The sequence below is a fragment of the Sphaerodactylus townsendi genome, linkage group LG01 (genome assembly GCF_021028975.2).
Source record: "Sphaerodactylus townsendi isolate TG3544 linkage group LG01, MPM_Stown_v2.3, whole genome shotgun sequence".
In the NCBI taxonomy this organism is placed as follows: Eukaryota; Metazoa; Chordata; class Lepidosauria; order Squamata; family Sphaerodactylidae; genus Sphaerodactylus; species Sphaerodactylus townsendi.
Genome location: NC_059425.1, coordinates 76,576,655 through 76,595,139, shown reverse-complemented (window position 1 = coordinate 76,595,139; position 18,485 = coordinate 76,576,655). Strand labels below are relative to the sequence as shown.

Sequence of the window (18,485 nt, the reverse complement as noted above, 5' to 3'; positions counted from 1 at the left end):
TAATATAGGAACTTCATTGCGCAGAGAATATCTGACAACTGCAGCACCGTTACCAGGTACTAAAATAGCCACCTCCTTACCAAAGCCCACTGTCATGACAACAGAATCTGTCAGCACCGCTCTAAAACCAACAGCACTCCCAACCACCATCCCCACAACAGTCACCACCAAAGCAATGACTGTGGCAACTGCAAAGCCTCAGCAAGCAATTCACAAAGTCAGGGATATAGGTGAGTAGAATGGAATACATCTCCTGAAGCACTGAGCACATTACAAATGGGCTTGTAGGACTTTACAGAACACTGTTGTCTGCAAAGACAACCACTGCAATATTTTCCATAATCTCATCCTCTGTTCCACATATTGACAATTGAATGGTGATGCATGATGCTTGTCAGTGCCCTGATGCCCACTGACACCTTTTCTGGTGCCCCTCAACTGTTTCTAGAAAGTGGGCAGGGCCAGGTAGAACTTTTTCACAGCAAGGCTTCTGACTGGCTGTGCAGATATTTTAAAATGTTGCTTTGCCAGCAGCTGACATCACTGCACAAGGATACACCATGTTACTGATGTTAAACGGTGGCTGGCTCTGCCTCCTGTGGCAGCTATTTTTTTGCTGCTTCCACCATGCTGTGTCAGAATTCCAAATATGCCCCCAAGCCCAAACAGGTTGGAAAAACCTGGGTTGCAGCATTTATTGTACCAATAGTAAGAGTTGCCCTTCTTTGTTCTTAGGTTCCAGCCACGTCCATCCGGCTTACTCATCAGTGGCAGCTGTAGCATCAAGTAAGTACAAGGGCATGGCAGGGCATCATCATGTGAGGATTGCAATCCTAAATAAATTTGCCGGAAATAAAATCCCACTTAAATCAATTGAGTTTACTTCTTAATAAGCATAATTAGTATTATACTGAAAGTTGTATCTTTTAAAGGTAATTCATTGGATCCCATCCGCAGAAAAGAAAGTATATTGTCTCTGACAAATAGCTACTTTAAGACAGCAATCCTGTGTGATTTCTTGGCAAAACTCAATCAAATACAGTGGAGAATCTGTAATAGCCATAGTTAAGTACTCTGAATGTCAATAACAGTTGGCATTTCTAGGTTCTAGGTTGGGAAATGTCGATAGATTTGGGGATGGATCCTGGGGAGGGCAGGGACCCCAATGGGGTAAAATACCATAGAACCCACCCTCCAAACCATCTATTTTCTCTAGGGGAACAGGTCTCTGTAGTCTGAAGATGAGCTATACTTCTGAGGGACCCCAGGTCCTACCTGGAAGCTGGCATCCCTATTCATGGCATGTATCCAGACATCCAAAGACTTTGCAGAGCAAGATCTCTCCACTTCCCACTCCTGCTGAAGCCCACTGAGTCTCCCAGTGAATCGTCAGGAACAGAACAAGAGGCAAAGTGGGGGGTCTATAGTGAGAGAGGGGAGATGAAGCAAAAATCACCACCTCACTTGCGCAAACATGAATCCTGCACATGAGAAGAAGTACATGGCTGGATTCATGCCAAGAATTCATAAATAATATTTATAAATTAAATTATAAATATTGATTCATATTCTACATAAATACTTTAAATTAATTTCTAAGAATTAGTACAAAAGACCTGCTATGACATTGCATTTACTTTAAAATGAATGCCTTATAATGGATTTGAAAACTAAATGATATTTTCCATTCTAATGCGTACTTCAGGACAGGTTCAGGCAGTACAAGGGAGGACCCAGAATCAAGGTATGTCCCAATGTAAACTACTGCAGACTAAGAAAATGTTCTAATTAAAATCATGTTGGAGTTTATGCACTGACCAATGAAATATTTTTGAAGCATTCAGAAGCACTTCCAGCTATGCAAGTAGCAGAAATAACCCTCGCGCAAATGCAGGTAAAGCTTTTCTGTTATTTATTTTTCTAGTTTGTCTGTAATCTAACTTATTGTATGTCTTTAAAGTAAAATTTGCAATTCCATCTGAAACACATTGCAGAAGCAAGTCTTTTGAGCTAGCTTGAACTTACTTTCCATGAAATAAGAGCAAGATTTCTAACATTGTCTTTATAAATATAATACAGAATAAGTTCCCATAAATGAATAACAACCTATATTGTTATAGAAGTGGGGAATCTACTAAAATAAATGTCTTGATCATTTTAGCCTGTTCTGATACCCGGAATTAATATGATCAAAAGTGATTTAAGAAAGAAATTTATTTCCATGGCATAAATATTTCTTCGATCCTATTGTCTCTCTGGTCAAACAGAAGGTTCCACTGATTTAAGTACAGTGTAAAAGCAGGTAAAAACCAGAAATAAAAATGGAACAACTATACACACAATGAGAAGTCATTTCTCTTTCAAACTGCGCTCAAACTACCCACAGTCTCCTACTTCAAGGAGTATCAGTCCCAACTTATTGAAAAAACTGTGCATATAGTTACAAATTCATGCCTGTTACATGTTATGTTTATTGAGGCAACATTTTCAGAGGCCAGAAAGAGAAAGAACTGGCTAATTTCATACATGAAATATAAAATATTCTTTGTACATAGAAAACACACATCCTTTTCACATCCTAACTCTCTTCAAATGGTTTTTTTTTTAGTAAAAACTGTAGCTTCAGATTCATTCTGCCCCCTAGAATTGACTCCTCTGTGAAACTGTTTGTCAAACCACACAGGTGTTCAACGCCAAGAACTAATTGCTTCATTTCGGAAGCCTGCCAATTCTCCTGCCAATCTGGGTAAATTTCAGCCTCTAGTAGGATTTATTTTTCATAACTGGGGTAATTGGGGGTTTCTATAACATTCTATGTCTGAGTAGATTCTCCTTCCATTCTGAATAGAATAGAAGCACTAGTTTCTAACTCCTTGCAGTGTCAATGTGATTCGACTAGAGTAACTGCACCGCAAAACTACTATCCAGCGCATGTTTCCCACTATGTTTGAAAATAGTTCTCATTTCTTGAAATTGGACTGTATAGTGGGTCAAGGACAAAAAAAAATCTCCCACCAAATGACAGGAATAATTTCTATAGGATGTTTTGTGGTTATTTGTCAGCAATCTACACACAGTTTTTCAGACCAGATTTCTTCAGGATAGACAACATCAAATATATTCTTTCCTACCCATGCAACATTAACTGTCAAGTCATTTGAAAACTTAGTTTGAGATTAAAAAAAACTTTTTTTCACAGACTAGGTAACATTCCTAGTTCTGCTACATTCAGCACATTTGGTGCTTGCATCTTGTTAAACTTATGTATAGTTAGTTCAGAATACACACTCGGAATGTTTGCATTGAACATCCTGTCTGCTTCCAGGAACATTATTTTTTTCCTGTCATTGGTGTACTTTTCATTCCAAGTTTACTTCATAGTCTAGTTAACAACATTTATCCTGTCAGTCAACTCACAATTTCCCCTAGGTATTTTCCGCACATGTAAACAAATAATCACTTTGCTCACATCACTTTGCTCACTGCCTTATTCCTGGCATCAGCTACTATGGCTGGTGTTTTACACTTCAGTTCCAAACACATTTACTTCCAAGGAACCATGTCAATGCATTTACATGGCATTTTGAGCCCTAATGTTTCCAGAACATCACACTGGAATGACAAAGTGATAATATAATACAGAAATATCCCTAAGTGTTAAAGCACCCCCTCAGAAACACCCAGGTGGGTGCCACAGAAACATCTGAAAAGATCTGAGATATGTAAATACTGCCCCAGCACCAGAATCTAAGTGGGCAGGGATTACAAAAGAGCAGAATGAAATCCCATAGCACCTCTGACCAATATTGATTAAAACCAGGAAAACAGAAGGAATAAATCAAAGAGGAAGTAAGATCAGATTGGCTCATTCAGAATCCCCTCTCACACCCAAAAGCTTACTTCAAGGTTCCAAAATGTTTGTAGCATCTTTCTTAACATTTAACTTAAAGCCATGATTGTTGTACGTACTGCTGATATTCAGTTTTTATAATAAAATTCACAAAGTGTGCCATTTGTTCTAACTTCTTACTTATGTTCTTACTTTAAATAATAATTCTTTTTCTCCCTTATAAAAGCTTTGGAAACAGACTTATGGAAATCTGGATCAAGCCTTTTTGAAACAGGTAAATACCTTACAGAAAGTATTTTACGTACCAGCAAATTCATGAAGAGATTATGAGGCTGTTTCTCAGATGAAGCAGCTGATAACGAGAGACATGATTTTTTCAGTAGTGGCACTTTGCTTATGGAATGCCCTTTCCCTTGAGTCTTGCCTGGAAAAGCATTTCCTTTCCTCCAGATTTTAATGAAAGGGTCGATCTTTTATCATCACTTGTTTAGTTTAACAAGTGTTACTTTAAGCTGTTCAATTATTTATGTTTTTATGCTCTGGCTGGATTTTTAAAACATTCTATATTTTAATTAATAACTTTTAATATTTTAATAATGTTTTATTTCATCCAGGTTCTCAGGACAGGTGTCATAAAGATTTCCTAAATAAATAAATTTCTTTTCACCATTTTATAACTTACAGTCCACCAAAGTTGGCTGCTGCCATGTTGCTCTGAAAACAAAACACAAAACTAAGAACAAAGGGCTTGAAATTTATTTTATTGAGATCAATCAAAGTGACACAAAACAGTATGCAAACCTTTGGGCTCACTAGAACTCTTCAACGGATTGGATGTTACAAAATAAGAAAATTAAGAGGGGAGGCCATTATCTTAAGACTTGTTTGGGCTGGCATGCTGTCAGGCCTATAGCTTTAAAATGGTGCTGGAGGCTGTTTGAGGCAAGTAGCAGCAAACTGCTTCTGTAAAAGCAATGTTCAACAGTTTTTCCTACATCCTCTAACACCAGAACAAATTCTTGAATATAACGATATAATGAAGATCCATCTCATGGATATTAATCTAAATTCTTAGAGTTTTTAGTCTCTTGATGACCTTATAAACAGTATGGGCTGGGGGGGGTGTCTCTCTCTGGAACCAGAGCACCCCTATGCTGGCATGAGTGCCCTTTTCTCTGGCACAAGGGTAGGCTGACCAGACGTCCCGCTTTTGGCGAAACAGTCCCACCTTGAAACAACTTGTCCCGCGTGTTTTTTCAAGTGTCCCGGGTTTTGGAAGGCTGCCGCACTGCCTTCTGGGGCGCAAGGCAGTGCGGCAGCCTCCCGCATGGCCTTCTGGGGCGCTCCCATTTCCTGCCCTGTGACAGAAGGCAGTGCGCTCCTGCATGCCGCGTGCAGCTGTCCGCCCATCCCAGTTCGCAAAGGTGACGTCTGGGCTGCCCGCCCGTCCCGGTTCACATCTGGTCACCTTACACAAGGGGCAAATGTGCCAGCAGAGGAGCAACTTACCCGGCCCAGAGATTTCCTCCATCGCCCAGGCCCAAAGGAGACATTCCAGGGATCATTTGTGTTGGGGGGGTGGACCTTGGTTGGCTTCTAGTGCTTGGCCAGCTCCATGCACCAGTGGAATTGCTGGCAGAGATATGCCACAATTTTTGGTGTATCTCTATTCTTCTGTATGTGTGTGTGTGTGTTTTGTTTTGAACTCCTCTGGCTTCCTGTGCTGCAGAAAAGCCCTTGGGAGGAGATGGGGTGGCGTCGGAGCATGAAGGTATGAAGGCTGACATACATATAAGGTTATTCTTTGCACTGTATATCAAGTTTGGGTGGGAAAAGTATGGCTCATTAAGCACTGGGTATGTGCTGCACAGAGGCAAATGTCAGTTGCAGCAAGATTTCTTGTACGGATGTATTTTCCCAAGCCTGGCTTTCAATTTCCATCCTCCCTGTGCTAAGCAACATTGCTTCAAGTGTGACTTTAATTTTCTTCACTGCCAGAGCAGGGGAGATTTGCCAGTGAGCACAAGCTTGCGCTGGACATCTTCCCTCCACCCACCACCAGCTCCTCCCATTCCCACACACTGCTGTGCACACCTCTCCCTTTCCCCTTTTCAGATTTTTTATTACTTCAATTTTTATTTATTATATGGATATGTGAATATAGTGATATAAACAGAGAATCATTGCAAAATCGCTGTCTTTTATTGCCTTTGAAAACCAGGAAGTATGTGTTTGGGGAGAGGGGGAGATATCAGTTCTAGGATATGGTCCCCTCCTTAAGCAGAGTGTGGTTCAGGGAATTGCTTTGCCTCTTTCTTTTGAGGGGGTTATTTTTGGAAAGGGGCTACAATATTGATAAAACTGCAATCATAGGTATATCGATATAACTGCAACTTAAAGGGCTTTAACAAAGGTCTTTATCTTGCAACTACTGGTTGTGATGAGATCTGTGCCTTTAAGAGGGGGTTGGTGGGTGGAGTTAAGAGAATCAGGAAAAGCAGAGGCATGTTGAGACTTCGGCAAGCAAGCTGCGGGGCAAGCAGTTAATTCCTCCTTGCATGTAAACAGAGAAACATGAGGAGACTACACTACAACCCCACTACGCAGCTAAGAGCCCCAAGGTAAGCGTTTCGTGCATAATGGGGCTATGTGAAAGGTGTGAGGTATCAAGGAACTAGAAAACAGTTTTAAAAAATCCATTGCTGAAAGTCTCTGCGTGCAGATGATCACTTCAAAGGGTTTTGATAATTGGATATTGGATAATTATTGGATATTGGATAATTATTAATTATCCAATATCCAATTTGTGATTTCTGGTTTGTATATGGCAACTACCACCTGAATGGAGATTTAATATGCCCAGGCAACTGTGATAATCTGATGGGGGGAAGGGACTTAATTATCTTTCAATGAGGTATCTAGAGAATGAGTTAATATTCCTGTGACTGACAGTACAATTATAAATGACAATCTTTGTTAGCACTGAGTGATACATGCTGGGGGCCTCTGTATACCATTTAAAAAGAATTATTCAGTTATCAAATTCTCAACCTTCCTTAAATATTACTTTTTAATATAAAAAATTAAAAGCTAGCGGACCATGCTGGCTTCATTTCAGAATGGAATTATAAAGTTATTTTGAGGTAGGAGGGACCTAGTGTGGCCTTCAGGCCTTGTATAAGTGACACAAAAGTTGAAATAGCATATTGAATGGGGTATTCAGGTATGTTGTGTCACAAACACTTCAGCCAGACAGAAAGAAAAGGTCTCTAAAATACTACAGGACATGTATATCATACTACAGACTAACATGTTAACCACCTGAAACTTCTTGCAGTCATAATGTAAAGAACAAGCCTGTGATGGGAGGAACTTACTCTTCCTATATTTCTCCAGGTCAAAGCAGTGGTCACATATTTTAATACAGTTAAGTAGGGCTGCAATCAATCAATAAATTAACCACTTACATTTTGGTTGATTAATCAGTGAGGCCATTTTTAAAGAATAAGAGCAATTTTAAACAAGTGAATTAAGTTTTACTTCCTTCAGTATTTCAAAAAGAGACCTATGTTGAGTTGTTGATATGCAAAGTTATTAACATTTTATTTAAATAATTATTAATAGGCGTGTGATCAATCATTTTTAAATTAATTAATAGCTCATTAATACCGAGGATTTTTGTAGTTCAAAAGCTGTAGCGTTTCTTCTTCAATCATTCTCTAATCAGTCATTAGTAAGGTGATTTATCATTGTGTGGGAACAGGCCAGAATGTGTATAAATTTGTATTTGATTAAGTCATAGAACCAAGGATTTGCAATGAATCAAAATGGGAGCTTCTGTGTAAGTGACCAAGGCCTGCAGTTTTGCAACAGGTCAAAAAGGCATGTTACCAGCTTGCTAGCAGAGATGCAAACAAGCAAGATAACATCTTTGACATCTTGGCACTGAGGGCCTACGTGACAGCAGACAGATGCAATTTTATTACTTTGGTTTTTGGGTTAGAAATGAATGTGATTAGTTAAATTACAAAGTGTTTTTCTATATAGCTAAATGAACACATAAATGATAAGTGATTCACATTCACATGTATTTGTATTTTACTATAATTCTATTGTCTTAGAATCATTGTATAAGTCTTAGAATCATGTTTTAACATTTCAAACTGGGGAATTGTTAGAAACATTTCATGCTGGGAAAAGAAAAGTTTTATGAGCCTAAGGAATGTTGCATTGCCTTAGGGATAGCTTTCTCTGAGAGAAACCTAGCAAAACGGGTTTTTCTTGAAGACAGTGAGCTAGCTTTTATGGCAGTTCTTTGTATATGCACAGAGAGAAAGCACGCACTAACAGCATGTAGCGTTTGACGTAGAATAAGAGGTTGTCTTATTGTGACCAAAGACAGATCTGACCAATAGAGTTTGAACACATATGAATCATCATACGTAGAACAAAAGGGGAGGACTGTGTGACGTCTTTGCATCTACAAAAACTCAGGTTTTCCTATACTGGCCGTGCCTCCTTCGAGAGCCACCCAGGAGAGGGCAATCTCCTGTAACATTCTAAACATTGTATTGGGGCGTGTCCCTCCCTCGGGAGAGTTCACATTCTGTAACTGATCTATATTCTGCTAAGTAAAACTGTCAGTTTGTTTTTCTAATGTCAGATGTCTTGCTTTTATTTCTAACTTAGTTTTTCTTAAAACTAATCTTGCTGTGTAGGACCAGAGATGCGGATCTGGCCCCACAATTGCATTTGTAAGATTTTGCTATTTGATGTATTTGTGATCCATTTTTTTTGTATTTTTAATTAACATTCCAGATTTCAGTTCCAAAGAAGACTTGGTCCCAAAACCTTTTGAGCCTGTTTCCCAGGGAAATCCAAGTATGTAAATAAGAAAATTGCTTAAGTATGTGATTATATTCAGAATGTCATAGGCAACCCCTTGTTTTTAATTCTGGCATATGGTATACTCTGGGTTTTGGGGTTTTTTTTGGTAGTAGTATGAAAATATTGGATTGTGGTTATGTTTTAAATCATGTTTTATATAGAAGCAGTGGGACTGTAGTGGTTAAAAGTGTTGAATATTGGATAGGGGAGATCTTAGTTCTAAAGCTCACTGGTGACCTTAGACCAGTCATTCTTCCTCAGCCTAACCTACCTGTCATTGTTGTGTGGTTAAAATATATGAGTGGCAAACTTTGAGCTCCTTGGATGAAGTATGGGATAAAAATATCATAGGTAATTATTTTTTATATTACTGCTAATTTTGATGTTGGTATTTGCTGGAAACCACCTTAGTCATTTGGAGGAAGGGCAGGGGATAAATGTTTGAAATCCATTCCAACAAATAAAATGGATATGGCTTTTCTCTGCTTAAGACTGAGAATGCCATTTCTTCTGCCATTTCACCTTGACCCAGCTATCCCACTCATAAGGAGTGCCTCATTCATTTTGAGGAAAGGAACAGATTTACTCTCATATTTTTTTAGCATACACATCTGTTCCCTCCATAAAAATTAAGAGGGCAGTCTGTGCAGAATGGACTGCATACACAGCTCTGGGCCTTTGATAGTATTAATAAATACTGCAAATGTTCCTAAAATCAAAAGGAACATGTACAGGCCAAAACGCCTGTACACTTGAAGGGCAATTGCAAGGCTAATTAAGATGCTTTTTCTTACATACTTTCCCTAAGGCAGTGATGGCAAACCTTTTTGAGACCGAGTGCCCAAACCCTACTTATTTATCGTAAAGTGCCAACCCGGAAATTTAACCTGAATGCTGAGGTTTTACTTTAGAATAAAACGGTTGGCTCCCTCTTCCTCCGCCCCACCTGCTCGAGCAGGGGGCAGCCTGCTGTAGCCTCCAGCAAGTCCTGCGTGCACCACTCTGTGCCTCTCTAGCATCTCTGCCTCCTCTGCGCCCCCCCCCCCCTCGGGCAGCAGCCACCTGGAGCACAGGCACTAGGCCCGCCAGCCAAGTCCTCCCTGCTCACCGCAGTGCTTGCACATTGTGCTCAGTGGCCCAGGCCAGCCTAGATGTGTGTGTGTGTGTGTGTGTGTGTGTGTGTGTGATTTTCCACCCCCCACATGACAAACTCTGTATGTGCGTGCCCACAGAGAGGGCTCCGAGTGTCACCTCCGGCACCTGTGCCATAGGTTCGCCATCACTGCCCTAAGGCATCATTTTAAAATAATATTTTTGTCCATGAGATATGATTAGTGCAATGGCAGACTCACCAAGCTCTGACTGTGATCAGATTAGTGATGCTGAAGGATAGGGTTAGCCCCTTTCCCCTTCTTTGTCCCTCTGTGTAAATTTCTTCCCTTCCCAAAATAGAAGCTATTAGTTTTGCTCAAGAAAAAAGACAGATGCAATACAGGTAGCTGTCATTTTCTGCTTTAGATTTAGGAGTAGCTTAAGCAGGGGGTCATTTGTACTGGGTATAGTATCAGAAAGCTTACCTCCTTCCCCCAAATACAAAACCAGAGCTCCCAATAGAACTCCCACATAAAGTCACCTTTGGCAATTTTGTACACTGAAGTACTAACATGCTGGCTTTGTTCAGAAACATTTAACAAGGTCAACAATGTTAGTAGTTCTACAAGCCGACTCATACTGAGGGCCAGTAATCTTATGTTTTTGTTACTGTTTTGCTGTATCAGAATGTTGATTCTACACCTCTCCTATTATCACAATTGTTTCAAAGATTTTCACCCCTCTTTTATGGGCCAATTGGGTATGAATGTTATGAGAAACCACTAACTGAGAAGATGCACGTTAATTGCTATTTAAGTGTTGATCCCTTTTTACTTAATCACTGTTTTATCACTGGTTTGAAAAGAAATAAAGATAGGTTGTGAACTCTTGAAGATATTATTTGCAGGTTACTAAAGATCAGATAGTTCTTTAAATTAAAGTGAAGTTAGTTTTAACTTTGGATGTGTCTGGAGTCCTGTGAGACCAAAAAGTAAAATGAGCAGAGACATATGTATTTAAGTGTCTGCAACTAAGTTTTTTTAAGAGCCGCATGGTGTAGTGGTTAAGTGCTTGCACTGCCGCTCACACTGTCAAGAGTTCGAGCCCCCTGTGGATCAGATATCCTGGCAGCTGGCTCATGGTCAACTCAGCCATCCATCCATTTCTTGGTTGTGGAGTAGCCGGGGAAAGCAATGGCAAAATACTCCACAAAAGAGACTTGCCTATAAAATCACTGCTCACAGTGGTACCCCAGGGTCGGACACGACTGAAGGGGAAACTTTACCTTTAACTAAGTTTTTAAACAAGCTACCTGGAAAGACACATCTGAAATCCGCAAAATGGATTACCATTCTTTGAACTACTTTCATATCTACAAAATAGCAATTGCTGCTTGAACACTGTAGGGGATTTTTATTCCAAAACTAATTAATGTATAATTTAAAATAGTTGTAAAAGGGACAATGCAGGATACCACACAATACAGAGGAAAGTGTGAGAGGCACTGAAGATTCGCAGAATGTTAAACGTTCAGTCATGAATGTACCACTACCATACCGCCACACTGCCTCCAATGCTTGGAGGTGGGAACAACAACAAATCTCCTCAGCTGGCCAAAAGCCCTCCATGGGACTGAATGGACTTACATCACCCTTTTAGGTGGCGTCAGTCTGGGGTGATGGCCATGGTGGTCACAACCCAAAAATCTGGGTGGGAGTCAACTATCATCAGCTCCTCCCCAGGAATGCCTTGGCCTGTCCCACCTCATTGGCATCCAGTTGAACATCAATGCAGGGCAGAATGCCAGTCACCTGCCTCCCAGTTGCCCACTGGCACAGTCAGTGTGGGCATAAACACCTGTGCAAACTCGTGCTAGTTCCAAAGTCATTCCCCCTTTGGATGGAGCTGTTAATCATCTAATTGACATACTAGCATTATACATTAAAGGTTTATCATGTGTCTGTGTGTGGGGAATCAATCATGAAATCTCAACTTGCATTTATTAATGATACAATCTAAAGAAGAGGTTTACCATACTTAAAACTGCTTGTCTAGAGTGCCTCTTGAAGCTGAAATCTTGCAAATGTATTGGCATATTTATCAAATGTAATTTCAGGTCAAGAACAGATATTGTTTAATTAAATCATGTTGTGTTCAAATTCCAACAAATTAAACTCTTCTGTTGTTCTAGGGAATGGAATCACCCTTTAAAAAGTTTATGTGGTTTCAAGTTGATTGGTTCTAATGCCCTTTATTACAGGAAGAAAGATCTGCATCAGTTTCAATTTTAGGATGTGGAACCATGCAGTTGTCCAGCTTGTGTAGATTGTGTAAATTGTCCAGATGGTGAATTAATGTTCCTGCATATCGCTACATATTACCAATCTGTAAAATTATACAGATGAAGGCACACCTAGATATGTCCTAGAACAAGAATATTTGAGAATTTCTTTGGGTTATTTATCTTGGTATTCAAATAGTTATTAACCAACACTCCCCAACCCCAATAAGGCTTGCTTAAAATATACGAGTGAATTAATAGAGAGAGTGCTTATTTCCTGGGATAAATTGAGAAATCACTTGTGTCCAGCTACTTACCTTTGGAATCTTTCCTTTTTAATGCAGATGTACAAATAAAACCTTGGACAAATTGTATTGTGAATGAAAGAATGTTTTGACAATAAAAATAGATTTATTTGTTTTGATGGCAGATTTTAGAGAGAAAGAAGTATCAATACAAAATTGATTCAGTTGAGTCAAAGGAAAAAACGCAGAAGGGGAGTTTTGAGTTAATTTGACAGCTTTTGAATGAATATGTCCGGCACAAGAAATGAAAAAGCTGCTAACACAAATTCCTATGAAAGAACCATTTTTCTTTAGAAACTAGGAAAAGCAGTTCCTTTGTACAATTGCTGAGCAGAAATGGAAAATATTTACAAGAGGTCCTATTAAAGCCGCAAGTACTAATATCAAAGAGAATGTTCATAACATTTATTTATAGCACTATATTCTTCAGAAATTGAATAAGATATATTTAGAGCAAAGTATAAATGCTGGAGTTGTGGAATTGGATAGTATAGTCCAACCTCATCAGATCTAAGAAGCTAAGCTGAGTTGATACTTGGATCAGAAGCCCCTTCCGCACATGCAGAATAATGCACATTCAATCCACTTTTCACAATTGTTGTGATTTTGCGATTCCACACAGTGAAATCCAGCTTCAAAGTACATTGAAAGTGGACTGAAAGTGCATTATTCTGCATGGGCAGAAGGGGTCAGAGACTAGTCAGGAAGACTTTGCAGAGGAAGGCAATAGCAAACCATCTTGGCTTAACTATGTGCCTTGAAAACCCTATAGGGTCCCCAAAAGTCATAAACTACCCTTTGTTCCAAAGTACATATTGTTACATTTAATAGATAATGTAGTTCCTATGACAAACATAATTAAGCTTCATGTCTTACTCCATCAAAGTTAACAGCAAAAAATTAGAAGAGTGCTAAAATGATGAACATTATTGTGGATTCAACAAAAGATGTCTGCATCAACAGAATTATAATAGATGGGAGAAAAATACCCTTTTTGTTTAAAAGCTGGAAGCCATGCTTAGATTTCTGGTATTTAAAACCTGCCTTGTTGCTGACATTTATAATTGCTCTTAGATTTAGTATGTAATTAATTGGTATAGTTGTAATATGTGATATGTGTGTGATATATGTGGAATTAAAACAGGAAATACATGGATAATTATACTGTGTATGGTCTTACTTTTTCAGATTGCAAGGTTGATTTATCATTCTTGATAGATGGGAGCTGGAGTATTGGAAAACGCCGCTTTCAGATTCAAAAACAGTTCCTCAAAGATGTAGCTCAAGCCCTGGATGTTGGTGTAGCTGGTCCTCTCATGGGCATTATTCAATATGGGTAAGAAACATATACATTATCAAACTATATGAACTGTATAATAACAATCTCCATATCTATATATGCAGCTGTGGTGTAAGAATGTCCTAGATTCATTTCTAAATACGTTCTTTTTAATTTCAATTGAATGGAATTACCGTATATACTCGTGTATAAGTCGACCCGAGTATAAATCAAGGGACCTAGTTTTACCACAAAAAACTGGGGGTGGCCGTGGGGGGCGGCCGTGGGGGGGCACCGAGCAGGCAACCCCTTCTGGAGCAGAGGGGGTTCCCTGCATAGAGCAGGGCGCCACTGCCATCCCCCCTCTGCCTCAGGTAGAAGGCAGCTGCCTTCTCCCTGGGGCAGAGGGGGTTCCCTGCACAGAGCAGAGCGCCATCGCCATTCCCCCTCTGCCCCAGGGTGGGAACTACATTTCCCAGGAGACCCAGCCGTTTCAGCCTGGAAGGGAACACAAGCAGCAGGCCTCTTCTCAAGCCTGCTCTATTTGTTAAAGTAAGTGTGTGGTGTGGGGGGCGGGCGTTGCGGGGGGGTATCACTGATTCGTGTATAAGTCGAGGGGGGCATTTTTCAGCCTTAAAAAATGGCTGAAAAACTCGACTTATGCGCAAGTATATACGGTAGTGAAGTAATACAGATAAGAGAATAAGTACCCAGGCAAGCTCAGTATTAAGATTATAGAATTCCCAGCCTATTACAACCTGTTATAGTATCTCAGAACATCATCACAAAACAGGGTACCATCGTCTGAGATTGAGGGTTTTACTCCTCAAGCAAAGGCCAATTACACACAAGGTGTTTGCTGCATGGTGGAGGCAAATGTCCGCCACTGCGAGATTTCTTATATGAACATATTTCCTCTAGCCCCGCTTTCACTTTCCAGTCTCTTCAGGGCAAGCAAGTGCACTTATAACACAATTTTAATTTTGCTTTGCTAACAGAGTGGAACAGCTTTGCCCACAACCTTTTCCCTCCACCCACAGCCAGCCTGCCTAGTCTTACCCCCCTCCCCCCTCTCACGCTGTTTGCATGCTTGCCCTTTGCCCCCCCGTAGCTGACTATCTCCCACTTCTTGTGCTGCCATATTTCTATTGCCCATGACCTCCTCACTCCTGCATATCATTAAATCATTAGATTTTTAAAACAAATTTAAATAACCATATCAATAGAGTGATAAATTGATAGTAACACTAAAATTGATACTAAAAGAGTAACACTAAAAGATAGTAACACTAAAAACCTCATAGTTTTATACACAAGCAATCAGTGATTCCAGACCACGCTGAGAAAAACCCATCGGTCTTGACACTTGGGAGACGGACGACCAGGAACCTGGGGAGCTTAGCAAATGGCAGTTCATTGTCCTTTTGCCATTTTGTTGTTTGCACACTGCCATTACTCTCTCCTCACTTCCTGCCATAAAAGACAATCGGTGTTTGGACAAAGTGTACAGATGCTGTATTCAAGACTTTTCTATAATAGTTTGCCTTTTTAATGTTAATATATAGATCAATCTATTGATAAGGTTTAAAATTAAAATTAAATATATTAAAAATTAAAGCATGCATGTGAGATAAGAGAACCCGCAAAAAATTACACATGCCCTGGACGCAAGCAAAAAGCCAGCTGTTGGGTAATGTCTGCCCTGCTGCAAACAGGGTGGTAGGTAATAATGCTGAACATATCCTGAGACAGACTCCATGACCAATTCTCTTTGAAGTTACAGGAACCTTGCCATGCATCATCAGCCAAAGATTTGTTTCTTTGTAATTGTAATTTGTGATTGTAATATAAGTAGCATAATTTTTTGTAATCAATTGATTGGAACCTTTCCAATTTTGTGCCATGCCTTACTATGGTACTGAAACAGCCTTGATCTTTCCAATAGATGACCTGCACTGGGAGTGCAACACTGTTTATTCTCCTGGACCTCTCAGCAGCTTTTTATATGGTGTTGTCTTTCCAAGTTGCTACTGGAAAGCACCATTTTAGATGGTTCTGACCTAACTGAGGATGGGTTTCAAAAAGTAGCGCAGGATAGGGTTTCCAGTTCCATATTGGGAAATATCTTGAGGTTTGGGAGTGGAGCATGAAGAAGATGGGGTTTGGGTAAGAGAGTGACTTTGATGGGGTATAATGCCATAGAGTCCACCTTCCAAAGCAGCCATTTTCTCCTGGGGAACTGATTTTTGTAGGCTGGTGATCAGTTGTAACAGTGGAAGATCTCCAGATACCACCTGAAGGTTGGCAATACTTGTTCAGGGGAGTTTCTGCTCAGCTCCATGGCCTGTGGGGTCCCTCAAGTCTCTCCTATGTTTTTCAACATCTACATGAAACCAATCCCTGCCAGTCTCAGGGAGACGGTATAAACCCTAAACTAGTAACTAAAAACAATGTTGGTGTGAATGCAGGCTAATAAACTGAAGCTTAATCCTGGCAAGATGGAAGTGTTACTGTTGAGCATAAGGTCCGACCTGGGACTTAAGGTGTCACATGTTTTATATGGTGTTGTACTCCCCTTGAAGGAATAGGTCTGTCATCTAGGGATACTCTTGGACCCAGGCCTACTGTTGGATAAACAGGTGGCAAGTGTGGCCTGGAGTTTCTTTAGCCAGCTGTGGCCTTTTTGGGCAGAAAAAATCCAGCCACTCTGTGCATAATTTGGCCACATCTGGATTAGATTACTGCAATGTTTTCTTTATAGTGCTGGCCTTGAAAAGTGTTGGAAACTGAATGCTGCAGCCAGGATGTTGACTGAAGTGGGTTATAGGGACTATGTTACTCCAATCTTTGCTGAGCTACACTTCAGAGGCCCTGCTTTGGGAACCTATCTTCTGAGATTTTACTGGAGGCAATGTGGAAAAGTCTTACCTATCATGGCACCAAAAATCTGGAACTCCCTCCCCACAGACACACATGTTCATTTCTGTTGTCTTCCACCAATTGGGTGGAGCCTTTTCTATTTTATCTGGCATTCCCTCAATGTTCCCTCCTCCTTGCCATGTTTTAATTGTAATTGTTGTATATGTGTATTTTAACTTGGTTTTTCTTCTTTTAATGGTGCGTTTTTGTTTGGTTTCAATAGACAAATAAATGCTTTACTGCATCATCTACACTAGGATTATACCTTCACTTATCACAATTGGGTAACATAGGTACAAATGCCTTGCCTGTGTAATTACACTATGAACCTGAGAAAGTGCTGACAGAGGACCAAACTAAAAGAGATGCTGAAGATCCCTGTTGGATCTTTCGTTTTTCTTAACACTTATTTTAACAACAGCCATCATAAGGCAAATCAGATCAAGGTCACAGTGCTAAGATTAATTATATGAGATTAATTTACATATTCCCACACACTATTTTTCCAAAACTACTGTTCATTGATATGGAAAAAGTACATGCAAGTTTTTCATATTAGGTGTGATGCACCCACCCCAGCAACTATTTAAAAAAAAGATTCGAGAGATTCCATATTATAGCTCTACCATCTTATCTAGTTTGTTGCTAAATTCTTTTGCTTTACTTTGACAGTAAGGATACATTTAAGTGTGTGGATAATACACACGAAGTTGGATTCTACTACTAACATCATACTTAATTCTACAATATGTATAATGTAGCCTTTAAATGTCTTTTCTTGGGGATAATACAAGGGAAATTTCTCTACATAAGACTATATTTTGTTTGGTTTGAATATAGTGATGACCCGTCTACTGAATTTAACTTGAAGAGCTATTCAAATGCTAAGGATCTGAAAAACGCTATTGAGAAGATTTTACAGAAAGGAGGATTATCCAATGTTGGTATGTAACTTGAATGATACATTCACAGCTAATCAGCTTAGGAATCAGAAGACCAGCCACAGTGGTATGCTAGATATTCTTGACACATTCAGGTCAAAACCTCTTACAAGTCACTTTCACCTATTTCTGTTCCCCCCCACCCCAAGTGAAAAATATTATTTCCTCTAGAAATTCATGAACTAGCATGTATGACTTATCTGAGTTTAAAAAAACATTTCATATTCACTTTATAGCATAAACGCACTTTTATCAACATCAAGTGTGATACTGCCAGACTCTATGTGGGTTTCCCAACAGAAATTAAATACCAAATGCCTTAATTCTATGAAAGATAATATCAAGGCTCTCATGGAATAATCCATCCCATCTTTCACCTTCTAAAATCTCTGAAAGAGGTTAAAGAACCATTTATCCCAATTCAGCAAAGATGATACATGTCAAGGCAAAGTCCTTGAAGGATTTGGGACTACATAGAAAGACATTAGAAAAAGGCACATAAGCATTTGGATTTGAGAAAACCAACTTGTATTGCATGGCTTTTATGTGGGGTCACATTTTGATAGATGTTGGAATATAGATGAATGTGTTAATTCCCAGACATTGTCTCGGGCTATGTGCACAATATTGCATTCAACTACAGTTTGGCCATTATTATTTTTACCTTCATACAGATACAATTTTTGGTCCTGTCTGTGGTACTGACTGTATAAAAAGATTATGTGATTAATAAAGACCTAATGTTTAGATCAGTAGCCATCTTTTTTCTGGTGGAACTGGTAAGAACTATTAGGAGATCTGGTTAGATGTGTGTTGGAGCTACTGAAGTTAGCACCTCTGGGCCTGAACTGTATAATATCTAAAATAAGAACCCTTTATAAAAAAAAGCCAAGGGGGCACCTGGAAGACATCTCTAAATTCTATTACAACA

General features: G+C 39.6%; 1 protein-coding gene across 3 annotated transcripts in view; it reads left to right on the top strand.

Moving 5' to 3' along the window:
* The window catches only part of VIT (vitrin), a 63,650-nt gene that overhangs the window by 38,278 nt on the left and 6,887 nt on the right, over positions 1-18,485 (top strand). For 2 of the 3 annotated variants that reach the window (XM_048484466.1, XM_048484458.1), the window contains exons 7-15: positions 9-230; positions 736-786; positions 1,706-1,744; positions 1,838-1,894; positions 2,684-2,746; positions 4,077-4,124; positions 8,669-8,731; positions 13,604-13,751; positions 17,454-17,557. In XM_048484466.1, the coding sequence (XP_048340423.1) occupies positions 9-230; positions 736-786; positions 1,706-1,744; positions 1,838-1,894; positions 2,684-2,746; positions 4,077-4,124; positions 8,669-8,731; positions 13,604-13,751; positions 17,454-17,557 (795 nt within the window). The remainder of the gene's footprint in view (positions 1-8; positions 231-735; positions 787-1,705; positions 1,745-1,837; positions 1,895-2,683; positions 2,747-4,076; positions 4,125-8,668; positions 8,732-13,603; positions 13,752-17,453; positions 17,558-18,485) is intronic. The other variant, XM_048484474.1, reaches the window with a different exon arrangement.